A 21,383-nucleotide genomic window follows, 5' to 3' on the forward strand; every position below is an offset into this window, starting at 1 on the left:
GGTCTGGTTTGGGTCCAGGTCTGGCTTAAAAAGTAGTCCTGAGCAGACCCCAATGGAGGGTCTGTTACCTACAAGTGGCAAGGGAGGCTAATAATAATTCATCTAAATTATTAATTATTGAATAAAAAATAGGAATTGACAAAAACAAGACCCAAAGAGTCTGAGTAAAAACTCCTTCTCTCAGTTGCTCAACTGTCCCTTTTCAACAGTGATATAATTTTTCAGTAGTTCTCTAGTCTTCTGAAGCTTGTTCTGCACTTGAAAAGTTTTGGTGACACAGCTGTGTCTAGGGCCCTACCAAATTCACAGCCCATATGGTCAATTTCATGGTCATAGGATTTTAAAATAGACGTCTCACATTCAGATGTTTACAGTGTTTAACCATAGGAGAGCCCTGACCCAAAAGAGGGCCAGGGAGGTTGCAAAGCTATGGTAGGGGGATTGTGGGATTGCCACCTTCTGTGCTGCTGCTGGAGCCAGTGCGTGCCACCAGCAGCGCACAGAAGTGAGTGTCCACTGTGGGGGGCAGGGCTGGCCTTATGGCTGAGTGACTACCCGGGCCTCATGGTCAAGGGGTGCCATGGTTCTCCCCCTCTGCCCCCAGTCCAGCCCAAGGCCCTTTAGCCTCCTGAGCATTGGGGCCTGGAGCAGAGGATGGGACAGGGTAGGAGTACCCTGACTGGGTGTCCCCAGCTGTGGTCTCAAACTGTGCAAGAGGTTCCAGCTGCCAGTCCTGATGGGGATGGGACTTTCCTCTTTCCCCTCCAGGGGTCACTCCTGGGGCTGGGTTAGACCCATCTCCAGGAAGCCTCCCCGGCTGCAGGAAGCCGGGCTTTGAAGGCAGTGCAGCCAGGGGAGAACTCGGTTTGGTATAATTTTTAACTACATTTTCAAGTGAATTTTCACTTTAGAACATATATGGTACCTTTCAGTTCAAGGACCTGGTTTAAAAAGCCAGGTTATCTGGGAGTGTGTATGTATAGGTGCCCCCCCAGATCATTTTTTAATTGTTTATCATACTTAATGGTCCAAATTCTTTTTTGTAGTACCACTGAACTGGAATGCTCTTTTCTTTTATAGATTTTACTCTTTGGAATGGGGAGGCAGTCTGATTTAATGATTAGGGCATGGAAGTAGAGTTAGAGCCACACATCTGCATCTGCTCTAGGAGCTAGACTAGTGTGATTCTGTGCTCTGCTATGAACAGTGGTTGGGTGAGTGAGTAATTTAGCCTCAATTTCTAATGCTATAAATGGAAATGGGACTCTCCTTTGTAAATCTGAAATCTGTAGATGAAAGTACTACATAAGTATTTTTCCCCCCTGAAGGAAGGTTTCACTGTCACTGGAATCTTGACATATGGACATAGAAGAGAAACATTTGTAAGTGTAACAGGGAACTGAAACAGGAACTTAAAGAAACCTTAAGTACAAGTATTAAATTATTGCATTTAGTTGACCAAGGCAATAGAGATCATGTCTATGCAAAGATCTTAATTTTGTTAGGTGTGTTTGCAATTTGCTTTCATCATCATCTTCCCTTTCCTTCTCTTATCACTGACTGTTTCATTTTCTATAAACTCTGCATGCTGATTCCTTTAAAAACTGCAGCACAAACTGTTTACTGTGAGGGCCCATCTTTATTTACTAAACTTTAAGAGCTATGGTACAATGAATATTGCTAAATCCCTGAATACTTTCCTGCCAATCTGCTGCTGTTTTCTGCCATGCTGATTAGTCCTCATTGTCCCCTAATTATTGTTGCTAACAATGCCTACAACTGCTTGCAATTATTGCTAAAATACTCTCTGAACCAGTGGTGGCCAATGTGATTTTTAATGGTACCAATCACTGAAACTGCTGCTAGGCATGCATTAATGTTACACAACTGTCTTGAGAGCTTCGTCTACACACTTTATTTAAAAAAAAAAAAAAAGAATTTCTACTGTTGCTAACATTGGTTCTCCTGCAGCAATGCAGGGAGCTCTAACAGACAGCTATGCCTCTGGCCGTAAGGTAACCAGATATCCTGATTTTATAGGGACAGTCCTGATTTTTGGGCCTTTTTCTTATATAGGCTCCTATTACCTCCCCAACCAGTCCTGATTTTTCACATTTGCTGTCTAGTCACCCTATCTTTTTAAGATGGTGGAAATGATAAGGAATCAGGGTCTTTGTGGGCCCAATCCATCCCTCTACTGAAGTTTACACCACTAATCCTGTTCTAAGAGATATGGAATCTCAGCTCCACTCTGAGGCTGAATATTCCAGCTGAAGTACTTATATCATGCGTCTTCCTGAGACTGAGGAGTTGACTGACTGCAACCTGCTCTGCCAGTTGGGGTAGCATTTCCCTCTACCCCCTCACCCCATTTAGATATAGTCCTTCTTTAGAGATTCTCAATATTGTACACTTTTCATAGGTCTAGGCAGGTTGGTTTGTTTAGTATTAAGCAATGTCCTTTCCAGGCCAGAAGGATTGTCTGTAGTTTGACTCCTGTACATCACAGGCTCCAGAACCCTCATTCACCCACTCCTGTAATAGGCCTATAACCTCCTGGCTGAAGTCTTTGTTCTTGATTTAAAGATTTCAAGTTACAGAGAATCCACCATTTTCTCTAGTTCAAACGAACAAGAGACTCAGGATCCAAGTTGCAAAGGATTATGAAACCTCTCAGGCTCTCTGCCAATCCGCCTGGGAAAAAGTTCCTTCCTAACAACAGTTGGCAGCTGGGCCATATGCAATTGTAGACAATATCATCATGCCCTCCCATCCATGAATTTTTCAAGACAGTCTTGACACAGGTTAGATTCCCCCCACCTCAATCCCCTTGGAAGGCTATTGGGGGTCCATTTTATATCTATTTGTTCTTGTGCCTACAGTGGCCCTTACTTAAATAACTCCTCTTCCTCACTGTGGTTGTTATCCCTCTGATGTATTTATAGAGAGCAAGCTTCTCTGGTCTGAGCCTGCATGTTAGACTAACTAAGTCAAGCCCCTCAAGTCTCCTCAAAAGGCAGGGTGTTCCATTCCTCTATCCTCATAGCCCTTCTTTGTACTTGTAAAGAACATATGACTGGTCATACTGGGTCAGACCAAAGATCCATCCAGCCCAGTATCTGTCTACCAACAGTGGCCAATGCCAGGTGCCTCAGAGGGGAGTGAACTTTAACAGGTAATGATCAAGTGATCTCTCTCCTGCCATCCATCTCCATCCTCTGACGAACAGGCTAGGGCCACCATTCCTTACACATCCTGGCTAAATAGCCATTAATAGACTTAACCTCCATGAATTTATCTAGTTCTCTTTTAAACTCTGTTATAGTCCTAGCCTTCACAACTGCCTCAGGCAAGGTGTTACACAGGTTGACTGTGAAGAACTTCCTTTTGTTTTAAACCTGCTGCCCATTGATTTCATTTGAACATAAGAGCGACTGTACTGGGTCATACCCAAGGTCTGTCTAGCCCAGTATCCTGTCTACCAACAGTGGCCAATGCCACATGCCCCAGAGGGAGTGAACCTAACAGGTAATGATCTACCTTTTGTAAAACCATGTTACTACTATTTACCCTCTGTCTTTATTTACTTTCAAAATTTTGTTTTAAGACCTTACATGCAACTGAGATCAAACTAACAGGCCAGTAGTTTCCTGGATCTGCCTTAAATAGAGGTGGTATATTTGCAATTCTCCAGTCAGAAGGTATGACAGTGTACAGATTTATTAAAAATCTTTGCTATCGGGCTTGCAATTTTATGTGCTAGTTCCTTTAGTATCCTTGAAGATTACCTAGAACCCCCATTTGGTCCCTTAAGATGTTTAAGTTAGGCTTCTCCTCAGATGCTGTTTAATATCTACTTCCCAATCCTCATTCACAAAGCAGAGACATGGTAGAGTGGCTAATTACTCCTTATTAAAAACTGAGCAAAATAGGCTTAGTATTAATCTTATGTCCACCCTGTCCGCACTGCGTCATTCCATGTGTTCTTATTTATATAGTTAAATCTTTTATTACTGTTTTAATTTCCTTTGCAAGGTCCGCTTTGCTTTGGGCAGTTCTCACCTATACTTTTTCACCTCAAAGAGGTAGCTTTCTTTGGTGATCCATCCTGTCTTCTAGTCCCTGTAGCTCTCTCAACACTGTTTGAGCTCTTGTTCTTCAGTTTTGGTCTGTAATGCTTTCCCATGATTCCCCCCCTTGCTTGGATGCAGGCTTCAGCTAATTTCCAGAACTTTGACTTAAGTATTCCAAGACTCTTCCCCACTCAGATCCTTGTTCTTCAGTCCAGTCCACTTCCGTAACCAGTTCCCTTAAACAAATTACATTTGCCCTTTTGAAATCAAGGCCCCCTCACTGCAGCCCTATATTTGTTAATTCAGTTTAAATTAAATGGAAGGATAATCTCATGATCACTTAAACCAAGGTTGTCTCTTACAACTAGTTCTGTGAAATTCTTGCTATTTACTAATACTAATCACCTTTGTTTGGTGAGGAAAGGTCAGCTTTTGTATATCCAGTAATATCTGGGCCTTATCACCATTAGTAGCATTTGCCATCTTAATATAAGGGAAATTATAGTCTCCCTAATCACACAATTCCCAGCACTATTAATTAAAAATATTAAGGTCTTTATCCATATCCAAATCAGACTAGAGCAGTCTGAGGTCTATAGCAAAACAAGTGCTAGCACCATGGATCGTCTGTTACCATCCTTCCCCCAAGAGATTTGACCCAAATAGTTCCACTTTCTATATTCAGTAACTTCTAAATTTCTGTATGTTATATAGTCTACTTTATTGTTAATCTTACTCCACTACCTTTACTTGTCTTTCCTTAACAGCACCTACCCTTCGATACTGCAGTCATGACTATTATTTCACCATGTTTCCCTTATGCCTATATCAACTGGTTTTACTTCCTGCACCAGTAGGTCTTCTACTTCCATATTGTTATCCAGGCTCCTTGCACTGTCTAAGATAGTACACAGCAGGTGCTGTAAGCTGCACAAACTAAAGAACAGGTTAGTACTTTCTCTCCCCTACAACCTCTCAAGGGAGTTATGCTTGCCTGTTGGCTACTATGGGGACCATAGTGGCATAGCTATGCCAGCACAAACCCATAGTGCTAGAAGGATTTTTTTCTATTGCTGTAGGAGCACTACGTACCTGAGCAATGGCAGCTCAGTTTGTAGAAGCAGTATGTCAAGCTACCAGCATCTATACCATGAAGGGGTGTCAGGGCTGTAAGGACAGCATAGCTACAGTGAGCAAAGATGTGGATTTTTCACAGCCTGGAATGCTGTATCTAAATGTTATGTGCAGCCCAGACCTATGACAGAGTAGGACACAAATTTGGAACAGCATAAGAGTAGAGTAATCTCTGAACCTGGAATACCCTCCACAAACCAAAAGAATCTTGCCCTTAATGCTTCAGAATGAGACAAGACACACCTTCAAACTGCATTCTTTTAAAAAACAAACCACCAAAAAAAACACACACACACACACACACACCTCACCCCTACCACCTGGTAAAGCTTGCAAAAAGTAGAAGCTAACAGTTAAACCGGACAGATCCCACCATTTTCTATAATAAATATACTTACCTACAACTTACTTCAGAAAAGCTACATAACGAAAAGTTATGCTGTTAAAGAGCCATACAGACAGCTAGAAGGTTTGAAAAATTAGAGTCCTTCCAACATGGGAGATTTAAGCTTCCTCAGCCAATGCAGTTTGGTTCTTCTGTTTTTCTTATGGCTGCTGTGAGAGCAAAAAACACACCACATCCTTTACAAGTTTATGGTCCTCCTGTCATCTTTGATAAGATGCCAGTGAGGAGGACCAGTTCTCATTCCTTTTGTGAAGTAGATGGAGTCTTATTGAGCAACATAACCCTACCTCCTGTATTTTAACACCTGCTTGTACCACAAGCAGCTGGAGCCAGAAATCAAAGCAGTGACTATCAGCCTAATGCAGTATTTTCTATCTGTATTTAACATGTAGTCTGTCAGTTACAGATGATGTTTAGAGGGGAGTAAGACTTGTTCATGACTCCATTAAGACTGATCAATAAACATTTCAGATAAGATCTCTTGAAAGATAACAGCACTGAAAGTATTTGAAAACTCACTGCATATATACTTTTACAAGTAATTTTTTCTATAAAACAGCAAAGGATGTGAATATGAGAAAATGGTCAAGCAGTACCATAGGGTGATCAAAGACAAGAACAATATTTTTAGATGGATATTTATTTATGAACCTCTCAGCCAGAGTGTGTGTCAAACCTGCTTTTAAAATCAGAGCAATTTCTGTATCTTGACATTCTTTGAAACCTTCATCTTGTACAGAAAACAGCTTTCAGATTTTTTAAACTGAAAAACACTGGTCAGCATTTGGTATGTGAATAAGTTACATTTAGACTGAAAACCTACCCTAAATTTTGAAACAGCTGGAGGTTTATTCATATAACAGAGATATCCGTTTTGGAAAGTTGCATGGAAAATATGATCATATCACCAAAATACAGAAAGAGTGGCAGTTTCTGTTGCTCAGACTAAAATGTACACTTCTACTGGCTTCTGATGTTACACATAGCAATAACATTTTAAGTTCCAGAATGAGAGGTGTTCTAAAACCTGATTAAGCGTTTTTATATAACAAAGTGTTCAGATTTCCATTTCCATAAACTGATTACGGAGATTCTCAGATTCCTGCTAGTCATCCAAGAAAAAGTAGTTTCCACTCTTCTTTTGTTCCACATCCTTTAAAAACAAAAAAAAACACAACCCACAAGTCAGCATACTTTCCCCATTTAGAAAACTCATGGACAAACTAAATTTGATGTGCTGAAATAAAGTATAAATTCAAGTACTACAATTTGGGGAGTAAAAATAATTAAGACCAGCAACCTTGGCTTTGCATCTCAATTCCATTTTGTCTGCTATGCAGCAAAGTACAAAGAAGGTACCACATTATTTTTCATTTCGTTATTTATATTTCAGGCTCTTACTTTATTAGATAAAAATTGTGTTTAACCTGCTCAAAGGCAGTTTCTTACCTTGATTGAATTGAGTTTGTTTATTCTTGGTCTGAAATTGTTAGGGTCTCTTCTGAAAGTAATTTCAAGCTGAGACAAAAATTTATTCATACCAGCCAAGAGAGTCTGAGGACTATATAATAAAAAAAAAAGTGTGGGATTAAGTGGTGCACAAATATGAGTTAGTACACCTCGCATGATTACATATACTCAGGGTTCAAGTTAAAGCTTCAACCAAGCTTTAGAGGTTAAGCAGCTAAATAAACTGCCTGGTTTACAGAGGGTCCAAGCACCTTCAATTCCACTTGGATTCCTAACTCTGGTTTTACAGGCCCACCCTTCAGGTTCTTAAATCTGAATACTGTAGCATTTGTCCACTTAGTCTTAAAGAAATTAATACAAAGATGAAGACTTCAGTTATTGTCAACAGTCCACACCTCCTATTATTCTTGCTAGTGCAGTCCACATTGATAATGTAAGAAGTAACTGGGGGGGAATAGGGGTGGACAAATTATCTTGTTTTGTAAGTACAACAGTCATAACAATATATGGAATTTCAGCTCTGTTATAAACACTTGAACATAGGAACATACCACTCACTCATCTTTTGTTATCAAGTTAACTAAAAAAGACGGTTACTCACCTTTGTAAATGTTGTTCTTCGAGATGTGTTGCACATATCCATTCCAGTTAGGTGTGTGCGCGACGCGTGCATGTTTGTTGGAAGATTTTTACCCTAGCAACACTCGGTGGGTTGGCTGGGCGCCCCCTGGAGTGGCGCCACCATGGTGCGGGATATATACCCCTGCTGACCCGACCACCCCTCAGTTCCTTCTTGCTGGCTACTCCAACAGTGGGGAAGGAGGGCGGGTTTGGAATGGATATGAGCAACACATCTCGAAGAACAACAGTTACAAAGGTGAGTAACCGTCTTTTCTTCTTCGAGTGCTTGTTCATATCCATTCCAGTCAGGTGATTCCCAAGCCTTACCTAGGCGGTGGGGTCTGAGTGAGATGTGGCAGAATGCAAAACTGCTGAGCCAAAGGCTGCATCATCTCTTGCCTGTTGAACCAGAGCACAATGCGAAGCAAAGGTATGGACCGAGGACCAGGTAGCCGCGCGACATATCTCCTGAATATGGTACAAGAGCCAGGAAGGTGGTAGATGAAGCCAGAGCTCTGGTAGAATGCGCGGTGATTGGCTTGGGGAACTATGAGCGAAATCATAACAAGTGTGGATGCACGCTGTCACCCAAGATGAGATCCTCTGAGAGGAAACAGGTAGGCCTTTCATTCGGTCTGCTACCGCGACAGAGTTGGGGCGTTTTACGAAACGGGTTTTGTCCGCTCAATATAAAATGCGAGCGCTCTACGGATGGCCAGGGAGTGCAACTGTTGCTCCCGTCGTGTTGAGTGTGGCTTCGGGAAGAAGACCGGGAGAAAGATGTCCTGGTTAACATGAAAGGCTGAAACCACCTTAGGGAGGAATGCCAGGTGTGGTTGCAACTGCACCTTGTCCTTGTGGAACACAGTGTACGGCGGATCCACTGTAAGAGCCCTAAGCTTGGAGACTCATCTGGCCGATGTAATGGCTATGAGGAAAGCTGTCTCCCAAGACAGGTATAGTAGCAAGCAGGTTGCTAATGGCTCGAATGGGGGAGACATGAGTCTGGTTAAAACCAGGTTGAGGTCCCAGGTCGGGGCTGGGTGGCGTACTTGAGGGTATAAGCGCTCCAAGCCCTTGAGGAACCTCAAAACCATAGGGTGTGAGAACACGGAACGACCACCTTCGCCTGGGTGGAAGGTAGAGATGGCTGCCAAGTGTACCCTCAGTGATGATACTGCTAGGCCCTGCTGTTTGAGAGACCAGAGGTAATCCAAAATAGAGGGGATCGAGACCTCAGTGGGAGTAAGATTAAGCGTTTTGCACCAGCAGGAGAAATGCTTCTACTTGGCCAGGTACGCTGACCGAGTGAAAGACTTCCTGCTACCCAGGAGAACTTGTCGTACTGATTCAGAGCAACGTAACTCTGACTGATTTAGCCATGCAGCAGCCACGCTGTGAGGTGAAGAGCCTGCAGGTCCAGGTGGCGAAGCCTGCAGTGGTCCTGAGTTATGAGGTCTGGATGGAGTGGCAGGGTAATTGGGTTGGCTACTGACAGGTCGAGCAACGTAGTGTACCAGTGCTGCCTGGGCCACGCTGGAGCGATCATGACGACGTGCGCTCTGTCCCTGCGGAGTTTCAGCAGGACCTTGTGAACCATCGGGAACGGTGGGAAAGCATAAAGGAGCTGGCTCTTCCACGGCATCAGGAAAGTGTCAGAGATCAATCCCGGGAAGAGACCTTGGAAGGAGCAGAACATCTGGCATTTCCTGTTCTTGCGGGAAGCCGAACAGGTCTATGTGGGTAAATCCCCACTTCTGGAAAACAGAATGCATAACGTCCGGGCGGATCAACCACTCGTGAAACAGAAAAGACCTGCTGAGTTGATCCGCCAGAGTGTTCTCCGAATGCCTGGGAGAGAAGGATGCTACCAGATCTATTGAGCGGCTATGCAAAAGTCCTAGAGTTGGATGGCCTCCTGAAAAAGGAGGGAGGACCGTGTCCCTCCCTGTTTATGTAATACCATGGCCGTTGTGTTGTAAACACTGAGACAACGGCCTCGCAACTGTTGCTGGAACGCCTGGCATGCCAGGCGGACTGCTCTCAGTTCTTGGACATTTATGTGTAATGCCAGCTCCTGAGAAGACCAAAGGCCTTGAGTACGAAGGTGACGGGGGTGAGCACTCCAGCAAAGAGATGGTGTCTGTCATCAGGGACATTGAGGGTTGGGGCGCACACACCAGGGAGGGAGTTAGCCAACCATTCTAGGGAGCTTAGGGCGCTCGGAGAGAATGGTGACTATAGTGTCTATTGGGTCCCTGCCTGGGTGGTATAACCGAGTTGAGCCAAACTTGGAGAGGACGGAGGCGGAGCCTGGCGTGTTTGGTTACAAACGTGCAGGCAGCCATGTGACCCAGGAGACTGAGACAAGCGCGAGCTGAGGTCATCTGGAAATTCTGTAGACCTCGGATGATTGTTGCCATCGCCTGAAACCGTGGCTGTGGTAAGCAGGCTCTGGCTAGACTGGAGTCCAGGATAGCTCCCATGAAGTCTAACCTCTGCGTAGGAACCAGAGTGGATTTTTCTATATTGATCATCAGGCCTAACGTGTGAATAGGTCCTTGACAATGCCCACATGCTGAGTGTCTTGGAGGCCCCTCAGATGAGCCAATCGTCCAGATACGGGAAAAAACGTGTAACCAACTTGGTGAAGGTAGGTGGCGACTACGGCTATACACTTTGTAAATATCCTTGGGGCTGTAGAAAGGCCAAACAGCAGGACCGTAAACTGGAAGTGCTGATGGCTGGCTACAAAGCAGAGGTACCTCCTGTGCAGAGAAAAGATGGGGATGTGACAGTACTCGTCCTTTATATCGAGGGCAGCATACCAGTCTCCAAGATCCAAGGACAGGATAATGGTCCCCAGGGATACCATGCGGAACTTCAACTTTACCATAAACTTGTTGAGTCCTCCCTTCGACTTGGGGATTAGAAAATAACGGGAGTAAAACCTCTTGCCCCTTTCGTCCATCGGTACCTCCTCTATAGCTCCTATGGCGAGGAGTGTCTGCACCTCTTGTAAGGGGAATTGCTCATGAGAGGGGTCCCTGAAGAGGGACAGGGTTGGAGGGTGGGAATGAAATAAATTGGAGGTGGTACCCATACTCCACTGTGCGTAGGACCCAGCAATCTGAAGTTAACTGGGACCACACCGGGAGGAAGTAGGAGAGATGGCTGGAGAAGGGAGGAGAGGGATCCTGGCCTGTAACTGGTACGCCACCCTCGGGGCGTGTCCTCAAAAAGTTCGACTTTTGGTCCCGGTGGTGGTTTCGAGGGACCTTGATTTGGCCCCCTTGGGGGTCCTGACGGTTGTCTGCAACCACCTCGGCCGCGCCGCACTGCCAAAGTCCTGTCTTTGTCTAGGCACAGCATTGGGCGGTGAGGCTGGGGATGAAAGGCCTGCGTTGGGTCACCGGTGTATGCATGCCGAGAAGCGCATTATGATCCTGTTGTCCTTCAGGCTTGCAGCCTGGGGTCAGTCTTTTCTGAGAAGAGGCTTTACCATCAAATAGCGAGTCCTGGAATGGTTATCTGCAGCTCCGTGGGAGGGTTGAAACCTGGAGCCATGAGATGCGCCTCATGGCAACACCCGAGGCCAGAGTCCTGGCTGCTGAGTCCGCTGCATCCAACAAGGCCGGAGGGAAGTTCTGGCCACCTTTTCCCTTCCTCCAAGAGGGCAGCGAACTCTTGGCGGGAGTCTTGAGGGAGAAGCTCCGTAAACTTACCCACCGCCACCCACGTGTTATAATTATATTGGCTAAAGCAAGGCCTGTTAATTTGCCACCCGGAGCTGTAGGGCCCCTGCCGAGTACATCTTGCAGCCGAGTAGGTCCATTCGCCTAGCCTCCTTCGATTTTGGGGCTGGCGCCTGCTGGTCATGGCATTCCCTCTCATAACAGACTGGATGACTAGTGAGCAGGGAGGAGGAGGAGGATGGACATACAAGTACTCATACCTTTAGAGGGCACCATATATTTACGCTCGACTCCCCTGGCCGCAGGAGGGATAGAGGCTAGGGACTGCCACATAGTATCAGCATTTGCCTGGATGGTCCGAATAAACTGTAGAGCTACGCTAGTGGGAGCAATCCGCCGATAGAACGTCCCCTACCCGGGTCTCTACCTCTGGGACCTCCTCCACCTGGAGGTTCATATTGAGTGCTACCCTCCTTAGAGGTCCTGATGGGCTCTCAGGTCGATTGGAGGAGGGCCTGAGGAGGATGTTCCTGCCACCTCTCTGGAGAGGAGGAAGAGGATGATGCGGCGATGAGCGGGTCTGTCTGGCCTGTTGCTCTTTGGGCGACCACTCGCTCCAGTGGAACCTGGGAGGCCGATGGTGTGAACTGGGGCTTCCTCCGCAGCAGTCGGAGGGGGACGGCTAACAGTCGCCTCTGGCAACTCGGTGCTCTGATGAGACAGAGCGGGACGGAACTACTGGTACGCTGGGCCTGGTGGTATGCCCAAGGTGTCCAGAAAGACCACCGATGGGATCCCGGGGCCCTCTTGGAAGACTCTGGTGGGCACATCAGAACTGTGGTCCGAGCATACGCGCTGTTCGCGTGGAAGGACACTGATGCGTGTCTGGATGGCCATGGAGGTGCTGAAAAGCCCTGGGCAGCGTCTCTGTCATCTAGTGGACCTTGCTCTACTTGGCACCAGGGGGACCAGTACCAGGAGGCATACCGGTACCGGGAACGAGATCGGGAGGTCGACAGAGATCTTGAGGCTCGATGTTGAGAGAGCTAAGGAGTCACAGTGCCTGCAGCAGTGCCTGAGCAGTGCCAGGAGCTGGAACGGTGCTGAGAGTAGCAGGGCCGGCGAACGCGGGATTGCGACTGGTACGAGGAGAAAGGTACGGGACTGTGAGCCGGGAGCGCCAACAGGACCTGGAACGTCTGCGGGACGTGATAGTGAACGGTTGCCGCTCTGCTATGCCGACAGAGGGATGGTCTTATCAAGGCAGGCTGCGATAGACTATTACCTGCACCGGCGGTGCCGGGGGTTGAGGCAGCGTTGACTCTGTCATGGCAATCAGATCCCTCGCCGTTGAGAATGTCTCCGGAGTGGATGGACAGTAAGCTCAACCACGGCTTGCGCTGGGGAGCTGACGTGCACCAGGACTCAACGGCCCTTGTGGGACCAGAATCGACAGTGCCGACATCATCGATGCTGTGGCAGGTGTCGGTTGCCAGGCAATCTGACTTAGACAAGCTCTCTGGCTGCGGTGCAGGTGGAAAGCAGGCAGAGTCTTAGGCTCTCTCGACTTTGGGGAGGGGAAGTGGTGCTGAATCGACTTCGGTGCCGGCCGGTGCCGAGAGGCCTTTGCAGTACTGGCACGGTCTGGTGCCGAGGAGGTGCTTCTGCTGGCCGACTGACCAATGCTCGGTGCCGAAGGCGGAGGGGTAAGAGCTGCCTCCATGAGGAGCTGCTTTAGCCGAAAGTCCTGCTCCTTTTTTGTTCTTGGCTCAAAAGCCTTGCAAATGCGACACTTATCTGTCAGGTGAGATTCCCCGAGGCACTTAAGGCAGGAGTCAGATGGATCTTCTGTCGGCATTGGCTTATGACAGGCCGAGCAAGGTTTGAAACTCGGTGAACCCGGGCATGGGCTAATCCTCGAACCCCTCTTAACTATACACTAACTATGAACAATAAAAATTAACTAACTATATAAAACTTTGAACTATATACAGAACAAAATAACTAGAGAACTACGAGTAGCTAGGGAGGTGGAGGTCACTAAAACCGCGCTCCACTGTTCCAATGACTGACACAGGCGGTAAGAAGGAACTGAGGAGCTGTTGGGTGGCAGGGGTATATATCTGGCGCCATGGCGGCGCCACTCCAGGGGCACACAGCCAACCCACTGAGTGTGCTAGGGTAAAATCTTCCCACGAACGTGTATGCGGCGCGCACACACCTAACTGGAATGGATATGAGCAAGCACTCGAAGAAAAAATATTTCAAGAGAGACAAGGGTAACCCAGCAAAAGCTATGTTTAAATATAAATCAGAAAAAAATTGAAAACAAAGTCCAGTCACTTTAGAATTATGTGCTGGATGGCCCCAGCATATTATCATCCTGAGGCTCAGTTAGGATCTTCATTGTCCAGTGGCACCATTGATGGTTTTGGCTCAATATTATACATTTTAAATACTATATGTAATTGGGCTAGTTTAAAAGAGTAGATTTTCAGTATGGCTGTTCCTAATACCTTCTCTGAATAAATTCACTCATTTAAAGTAGGGCTGTCAAGCAATTAAAAAATTGCAATTAATAAATTTAATTATGATTAATGAAACTTAATAGAATACCATTTAACTATTGTTTGTTTTCTACATTTTCAAATATATTGATTTAAATTATAAAAACAATACAAAGTGTAATAAAAAATATAAAGGGAGCACTGTACAAATATTTGCACTATAAAAACAAAAGAAATAGTATTTTTCAATTCACCTCTGAAGTACTGTAGTGGTCTCCAACCTTTTTATGCATAAGATCACTTTTTGAATTTAAGTGCAACCCAGGATCTGCCCTGTCCCTTCCTGAGGCCCCACCCATTCCCCAAAGCCTCACCCTGATCACTCCATCCACCCTCACTCACTTTCACTGGGGTGGGGCAGGGGGTGCAGGCTCTGAGGGGTTTGGAGTGTGGAAGGAAGCTCTAGGCTGAGCCTGGGGCAGGGGCGCAGGAGGGGGTGAGGGTGCAAGCTCTGGGAGGGAGTTTGGGCGCAGGAGGGGGGCTCCGGGTTGTGGTGCAGGAAGAGGTACAGGGTGCTAGCTCTGGGAGGGGGCTCAGGGCTAGGAGTTGGGGTCAGGCTCCCTGCCTGCCCCGCCCTATGTTGCTCCTGGAGGAAGCGGTCAGCACCATCCCCAGGGTGCGGGGGCATGTGGCTCCACTCACTGCTCTTCTCTGCAGCCACTGCCCCTGCAGCTCCCATTGGCTGGGAACGGGGAACTGCAGCCAATCGGAGTTGTAGAGGTGGTGCCTGCAAAGGGACAGTGCAGAGCCATACATCTCGGGGCTGCTGGCTGCTTTTGGGAAGAGTATGGGGCCAAGGTCAGCAGGGAGCCCTGCTGCCCCATTGGACTTTTAGCAGCTGGAGATTGCGATCGACTGGGAGAGTCACCAGGATTGACCAGTCCATCACGATCTACGGGTTGGTGACCACCGCTTAGTGCAATTTCTTTATCATTGACGTTGAACTTACAATGTAGAATTATGTCCGAAAAAGATAATTGCATTTAAAAAAAAAAAATTTAGCCTGCAAGTAAACTCAGACCTACTTCTTGTTCAACCACTCACTCACACAAACAAGTATGTTTAGGAGATAATTTGCAGGAGATAATGCTGCCCACTTCTTGTTTACAGTGTCACCTGAAAATGAGAACAGATGTTCGCAGAACACTGTTATAGCTGGCGTCGCAAGATATTTTTATGCCAGATATGCTAAAGATTCATATGTCCCTTCATGCTTCAACCACCATTCCTGAGGACATGCATCCATGCTGATGACGGATTCTGCACAATAACTGTCCGAAGCAGTGTAGACTGACATGTTCATTTTCATCATCTGAGTCCAATGCCACTGACAGAAGGTTGATTTTCTTTTCTGGTGGTTTGGGCTTCGCATCGGAGTGTTGCTCTTTTAAGACTTCTGAAAGCATGCTCCACATATCTTGTCCCTCTCAGATTCTGGAAGGTGCTTCAGAGTCCTAAACCTTGGGTTGAGTGCTGTAGCTATTTTTAGAAATCTCACATTGGTGCCTTCCTTGCATTTTGTCAAATCTGAAGTGAAAGCGTTCTTAAAAATGAAGATGTGCTGGGTCATCATTCGAGACTGCTATAACATGAAATATACGGCAGAATGCAGTTAAAACAGAGCAGGGTACATACAATTCTCCCCCAAAGGAGTTCAGTCACAAATTTAAATAACCTTTTTTTTTTTTTAAAAAAAAAAAAAACAAGTGTCATCAGCATGGAAGCATGTCCTCTGGAATGGTGGCCAAAGCATGGAGGGGCATAGGAATGCTTAGCATATCGGGCTCGTAAATACCTTGCAGTGCCGGCTACAAAAGTGCCATGTGAACGCCTGTTCTCACTTTCAGGTAACATTGTAAATAAGAAGCAGTAAACATTATCTCCCGCAAAATGTAAGCAAACTTTTTCATTTTAGTGATTGGCTGAACAAGAAGTAAGACTGAGTGGACTCATAGGCACTAATCATAGAATATCAGGGTTGGAAGGAACCTCAGGTCATCTAGTCCAAACCCCTGCTTAAAGAAGGACCAATTCCCAGACAGATTTTTGCTCCAGATCCGTAAATGGCCCCCTCAAGGACTGAACTCACAACCCTGGGTTTAGCAGGCCAATGCTCAAACCACTGAGCTCTCTCTCCCCCCTAAAGTTATACATTGTTTTGTTTTTGAGTGCAGTTATGTAACAAAACAATCTTTGTAAGTTACATTTTCACGATAAAGAGACTGTACTACAGTACTTGTACGAGGTGAACTGAAAAATACTATTTATCATTTTTACAGTACAAATATTTGTAATCACAAATATAAAGTGAGTACTGTACACTATTGTATTATAATTAAATAATATATTTTAAAATTAGAAAAACATCCAAAATATTTAATAAGTGTCAATTGGCATTCTATTGTTTAAGAGTGCTATTAAAAATGCGATTAATTTTTTTGAGTTAGAGTGAGTTAACTGCCATTAAAATCGACAGGCCTAATTCAAAGCACACTGTTGATATCAAAATGCACCAGAAGTTATTTATAGGAACTAAGTAACAACTTTATCAGCACGCCACATTTTAAGAGCTTTCCAATTACAGTGTTACACTTCAGAAGCTTGCCTCGATATGCAGTATTTTCCTTTGGCTTATATTTCACACACCTTATTGCTCACCTGCCTAGAAAAAGATCCCTCAGCTCATTCCTTCCTACCTGTAAAAAAAAAATCTGAAAATAATTCTTCCAGAGGTTGTTAGCTTCTCTATAGTACTTTTTTTTTTTTATTTACACTGTTGCTATTTATGTGTTCAGATTTTTGTATATTGCTGTTTTCTAGACAGCAATTCATTTTGATTGCTGTGCAGTGAACCTACTTGCTTGGAGGGTACTATACAAATTAATGGTAAAAATATTGACAACATTGTCCTTGGTTATCTCAGAAAAGGTCAAAGTTAACATTAGCCTGTTACCTGTTTGCAAGTGTGTTCTTGGATGGAATACCATCGAAGACAATGACACGATCTGCTAGATAGGTTGCCATGATAAAGTCATGCTCTACCACAAAGGCTGTTTTTTTAGCATGGAGAATGAAACTGAAATAGAACAAAAAAATTTGTGAGATATTTGGAAATAAACCTTTAACAAGAGAAGTTAATGAAAGCTTTCCCTGTCCTTCTATGCGCACACATTACCGTTTGACAACTCTAGCAGCCATTAGACGCTGTTCAGAGTCCAAATACGCTGAAGGTTCATCTATTAGGTAGACATCAGCAGGCTTACCAAGACAGAGAGCTAGCGCAACACGCTGCAACTCACCACCAGACAATGTCTGCACCTGTTAGGAGTAACAACATTTAACAATATTTAATTGTGGGCATTAAAGAATCATAAAAAATAGGATGTTAAATGTCTCAGTGGGTTAATACCTCTTGATCAATGATGTTTTCTATCTGAAGAGGCTTCATTACATCAGTCACAAACTGTGGATGTGTATAGGCATCTCGGATCTTCTCATGGAGCAGCTGACGGACACTTCCCTATTCAAGACAAAGTGACTACTTAGTTTGCTTCACAGCACCATGGAAAGGTAAAAAGACAAAGATTAAAAACCCCTATATTTAAATATTTTAAATTCAAAGCAGACAGGATTTATGTTGGAAATGTATATATACACAACATAAGAACCTAAAACTTACCGTGGACTTAGGACTGATTTTCTGTGGCTTGTAACTGACATTTAGAACTGGAACCTCACCTATAAATATAATTATGTAGTCAAAAAACAATGGCCACCAAAATAAAATTGCCAAAATATGCTTCAAATTGATACATTAAACAATACCTCCTTCATCAGGTGCAAGTCTTCCTGCGAGCATTCTGATAAATGTCGTTTTGCCAGTTCCTAACAAACAAAAGTTTCACGTTATACATAGGACGTTACTTTAGACTGTCATTGCAGCAGTCTATTAACTAATCTCTGGAGCTTTCTGTAATACCGTCAATAGCATCATGTTTAAATAAGTGCAACTTTATATTTACATATGTTTATAAAAATGGGAATTCTCAAAGCAGTCTGTACTCTGTTCAGTGAATACCAGCTGCAGATCTTAAAGAGCTGGCCAGTCACATGATGCTGGGGCTCATTCTTATTTCCAGTTGTTAAACTGCATCACAAAAACTTCTTAAAAAAAAAAAAGCTTTCCCATCCAAGTCACTGATGTAGTTCCTACACATGAAGGAACAGCACAAGATCATAAGCAGGAGAGTTGGTCCATAGGACAATCTCTGTATTACATATAGTACAGCACATGGAAAGAATATTCTAGAAGGAACTTAGGGTGATAACCCTTTGCCCAAAAACTGTTATTTTTCCTGTACACAGTTTAAGCAGTGGCAATAAAAGTTCAACTTTCCTTGTAGGACTGGCTAACAGGTCGGTATTAGAGACAGTGTATTAGGTTGTGTTGGAGTTGAGAAGCAAGGTATACACTCACTGCCTGTAATGCAGGCAGTGACCTAGTGGATAGCACCAGACTGGGACTCGGGAGACCTTGGTTCTATTCCCTGCTGGGCTACTCAAGTTAGTGCTCGGTGCCTCAGTTTCCTTATCTATAAAAGGGGTATAATGAGGTTTACCTCTTTTGTAAAGCACTTTGTGATCTACTTATGAAAAGTGCTACATAAGGAGCGAGGTACGATTACAGACTGACAGCAGTACCCCCATTAATGTGTTTAAATAGTGTACGTTTACAACTAGAAACATTAGATTTAGTAAGGAAGATCTGTTCTTAGATTTTGTGCACAATGTCAGAACTGTTCAAAGGCACTGTTTTTAATAAGATACCGTTCTTTTATTTTCCTGGATCCTGACCTCAATACCACACAGACTTATTTTTAATAGTGTTTAGCACACCACATTAGATTCATTAATTTCTACATAGGAGAATACTCACCATTTTCCCCTAGCATCACCATGATTTCAGAGTCAGTAAATTCTCCAGCTACTATTGCCAGTTCGAATTCTCCCATCTTTTTTTTCATTCCCGGATATTTATACATACACATCTTCTTAACTTCTTCTTCATTAGCTGTCTCAGCCACTTTAAAACCAGAGATGCATCTCGAAATCTTAAATTTTCTGTTGGAACGTAACCATCCAAAAAATGTTTATGCCTAAGAGAAAAAAAGTGAGCTACATTAGTAAAATCATGTATAAAAAACCCCCTAAAACTCTGTGGACATTTAGTCCTTGATTGTAAGTATCAGATGGGACTGATAATGACTAAAATCCTGTGTCCTATGTGCCATGTTAGACTTAAGTCCTTGTTGAATAATTTATTAGCAAGAAATTGGAAATTACATAGCAAAGTTAAATGAAACTTTTTACAACCTCTATTAGAATAACTGTAAAATCTCAAATACATAAAACAATGCATTTTATTTACACTGCAGTAAGACTCAAGAGCTAGGGGGAAAAACAAAACAAAAACCAAAAACCACTCAGAAAACCCAGTTCGCAGGGAATTTCAACATTTCGGAAACTGGTTTTGTTCTGAGGCAGAACAAAACCAACTTTCTGTTTGACATTTCACATGAACCGGAAATTAAAAAATAAAAAAAAAAATTGGCCTGGAAACTCCATTACATGGTGTTTCTAAAACAAAATAGGCTCTCCACAACCCCAGCAGCTGCTGACTGAAACTGACATAATTCTTGTAATTTCACTGCTCTCCACACTCCCATAGTAGTAGTGAAATTACAAGAAAGGAGTTTGTGCCTTCCCTTATTGTAATACTCCTCCTAAGCACTGCAGGAATGATGCTATGCTCCTAAGCAGGTTTGCTCCTTGCTCCCCAGATGGCCCCTCTTCCACCTCTTCTGAGTAACTGTTCAGTGAAGTAGGTTATTTTCATCTTTGCTGCCCTGAATCTCTAAAACATCTTCCTTTAGTGTTTCCAATTCTTCATTGCCCTGAATCAGCCCAGGTCAATGGTGGCTAAGGTCAGATAGTCTGACAACTGTTCCACAGCTTCTGAGTAGTCAACGGAGTTACATCTGTTATAGTCATAATATAGATCACTTTCTTTGACTCTAGATGCAAGGACTGAATGTTTCCCAGAGCATAGCCAGCTCAACCGAACTCATATCTCAATCTGTGTCCTGTCTATTATTTTTGGAGGCAGGGAGGGTGTTGTGTCCCCCCGCCCCTTTGTTTAAAGCTCTAGCTTACAAAACCATCCGTGGTATCAACTCATTCTATGGAGAGTAAGCCAAACTGCATTTTAATTATGGCTTGTGGGTTGTAGTACAAGTTTAGGGCTATATATATATAGTATTGGTACATACTAGAACTCTCTAACTGATGTCAATGAAAGCTGTGCACAAAAAGCAATGTTAGAATATGGCCTTTGTCCTAATTCAACTTTCAGTTAATAATTACCTTATTACATTCAGCATACCTCAACAGGAAGATATGCTCACCGTAGGACCACTAGTATTTCCACTTGTTCTCCCCTCACAGGGGCCTTTGAAGGTGTATCTAACACTGCAATAAAACATCTGTGGCTGGCCCACATCAGCTGACTCAGGCTCATGGCTGTACACTGTGGTGTAGATGCTTGGGCCCAACATCTACACTCCAATTTTAGAGCTCCATAGCTAGGGCCCTACCAAATTCACAGTCATGAAAAAACGCATCATGGATGTGAACTCTGGTCTTGTGTGTGTTTTACCTCATACCATACAGATTTCATGGGTAGACCAGTGTTTATCAAATTGGGGGGCATGACCCAAAAGGGAGTTGCAGGGGTGAGGTGTTACAAGGTTATTTTAGGGGTGGAGAAAGGTATCATGATATTGCGCTGACTTCGGAGAGCAGCGGCTGTTGTCTGGTCTCCCAGCTCTGAAGGCAGTGCCCCACCAGCAGCAGCAGCAGCACTGAAGTAAGGGTGGCAGTATCATACCATGCCACCGTTACATCTGTGCTGCTGCTGGCGGTGGCTATGCCTTAGAGCTGGGTTCCCGAGCAGCTGTTGCTCACCAGCTGCCCAGCTCTGAAGGCAGTGCCGCCGCCAGCAGCAGCACCGCAAGCCCCTCCACAATAACCTTGTTGCCCCCCCCACAACTCCTTTTGGGCCAGGGCCCTTACAATTACACCACTGTGAAATTTCAAATATAACTAGCTGAAATCATGAAAATTTACAATTTTTAAATCCTATACTGTGAAATTGACCAAAATGAACCGTGAATTTGGTAGTGCCCGAAGCATAGCCTGAACCCTGTGAGCCAAAGTCAAGTGACGTGGGTCAGCCATGGGTGTATAACTGCAGTGTAAACATACCCCAAGTCTTCTTCCGTGCCCTTCAGCAGCTCCTAGTTCCAACCTCTACCCGCCCCATAGGCTTCAATCCCACCCCTTTATTTATTCCATCCAT

General features: G+C 44.4%; 1 protein-coding gene across 1 annotated transcript in view; it reads right to left on the reverse strand.

The window, feature by feature from the left end:
* Positions 1–6,235: 6,235 nt before the first annotated feature.
* Positions 6,236–21,383, reverse strand: part of ABCE1 (ATP binding cassette subfamily E member 1) — a 35,692-nt gene continuing 20,544 nt past the window's right edge. Inside the window, 10 exon segments of the mRNA XM_030563674.1 lie at positions 6,236–6,766; positions 7,063–7,174; positions 16,920–17,042; positions 17,142–17,284; positions 17,376–17,486; positions 17,646–17,704; positions 17,792–17,851; positions 18,903–19,058; positions 19,061–19,114; positions 19,117–19,122. Of these exon segments, the coding sequence (XP_030419534.1) occupies positions 6,719–6,766; positions 7,063–7,174; positions 16,920–17,042; positions 17,142–17,284; positions 17,376–17,486; positions 17,646–17,704; positions 17,792–17,851; positions 18,903–19,058; positions 19,061–19,114; positions 19,117–19,122 (872 nt within the window). The 3' untranslated portion in view covers positions 6,236–6,718.

Source organism: Gopherus evgoodei, chromosome 5 (assembly GCF_007399415.2).
Source record: "Gopherus evgoodei ecotype Sinaloan lineage chromosome 5, rGopEvg1_v1.p, whole genome shotgun sequence".
Lineage (NCBI taxonomy): Eukaryota > Metazoa > Chordata > Testudines > Testudinidae > Gopherus > Gopherus evgoodei.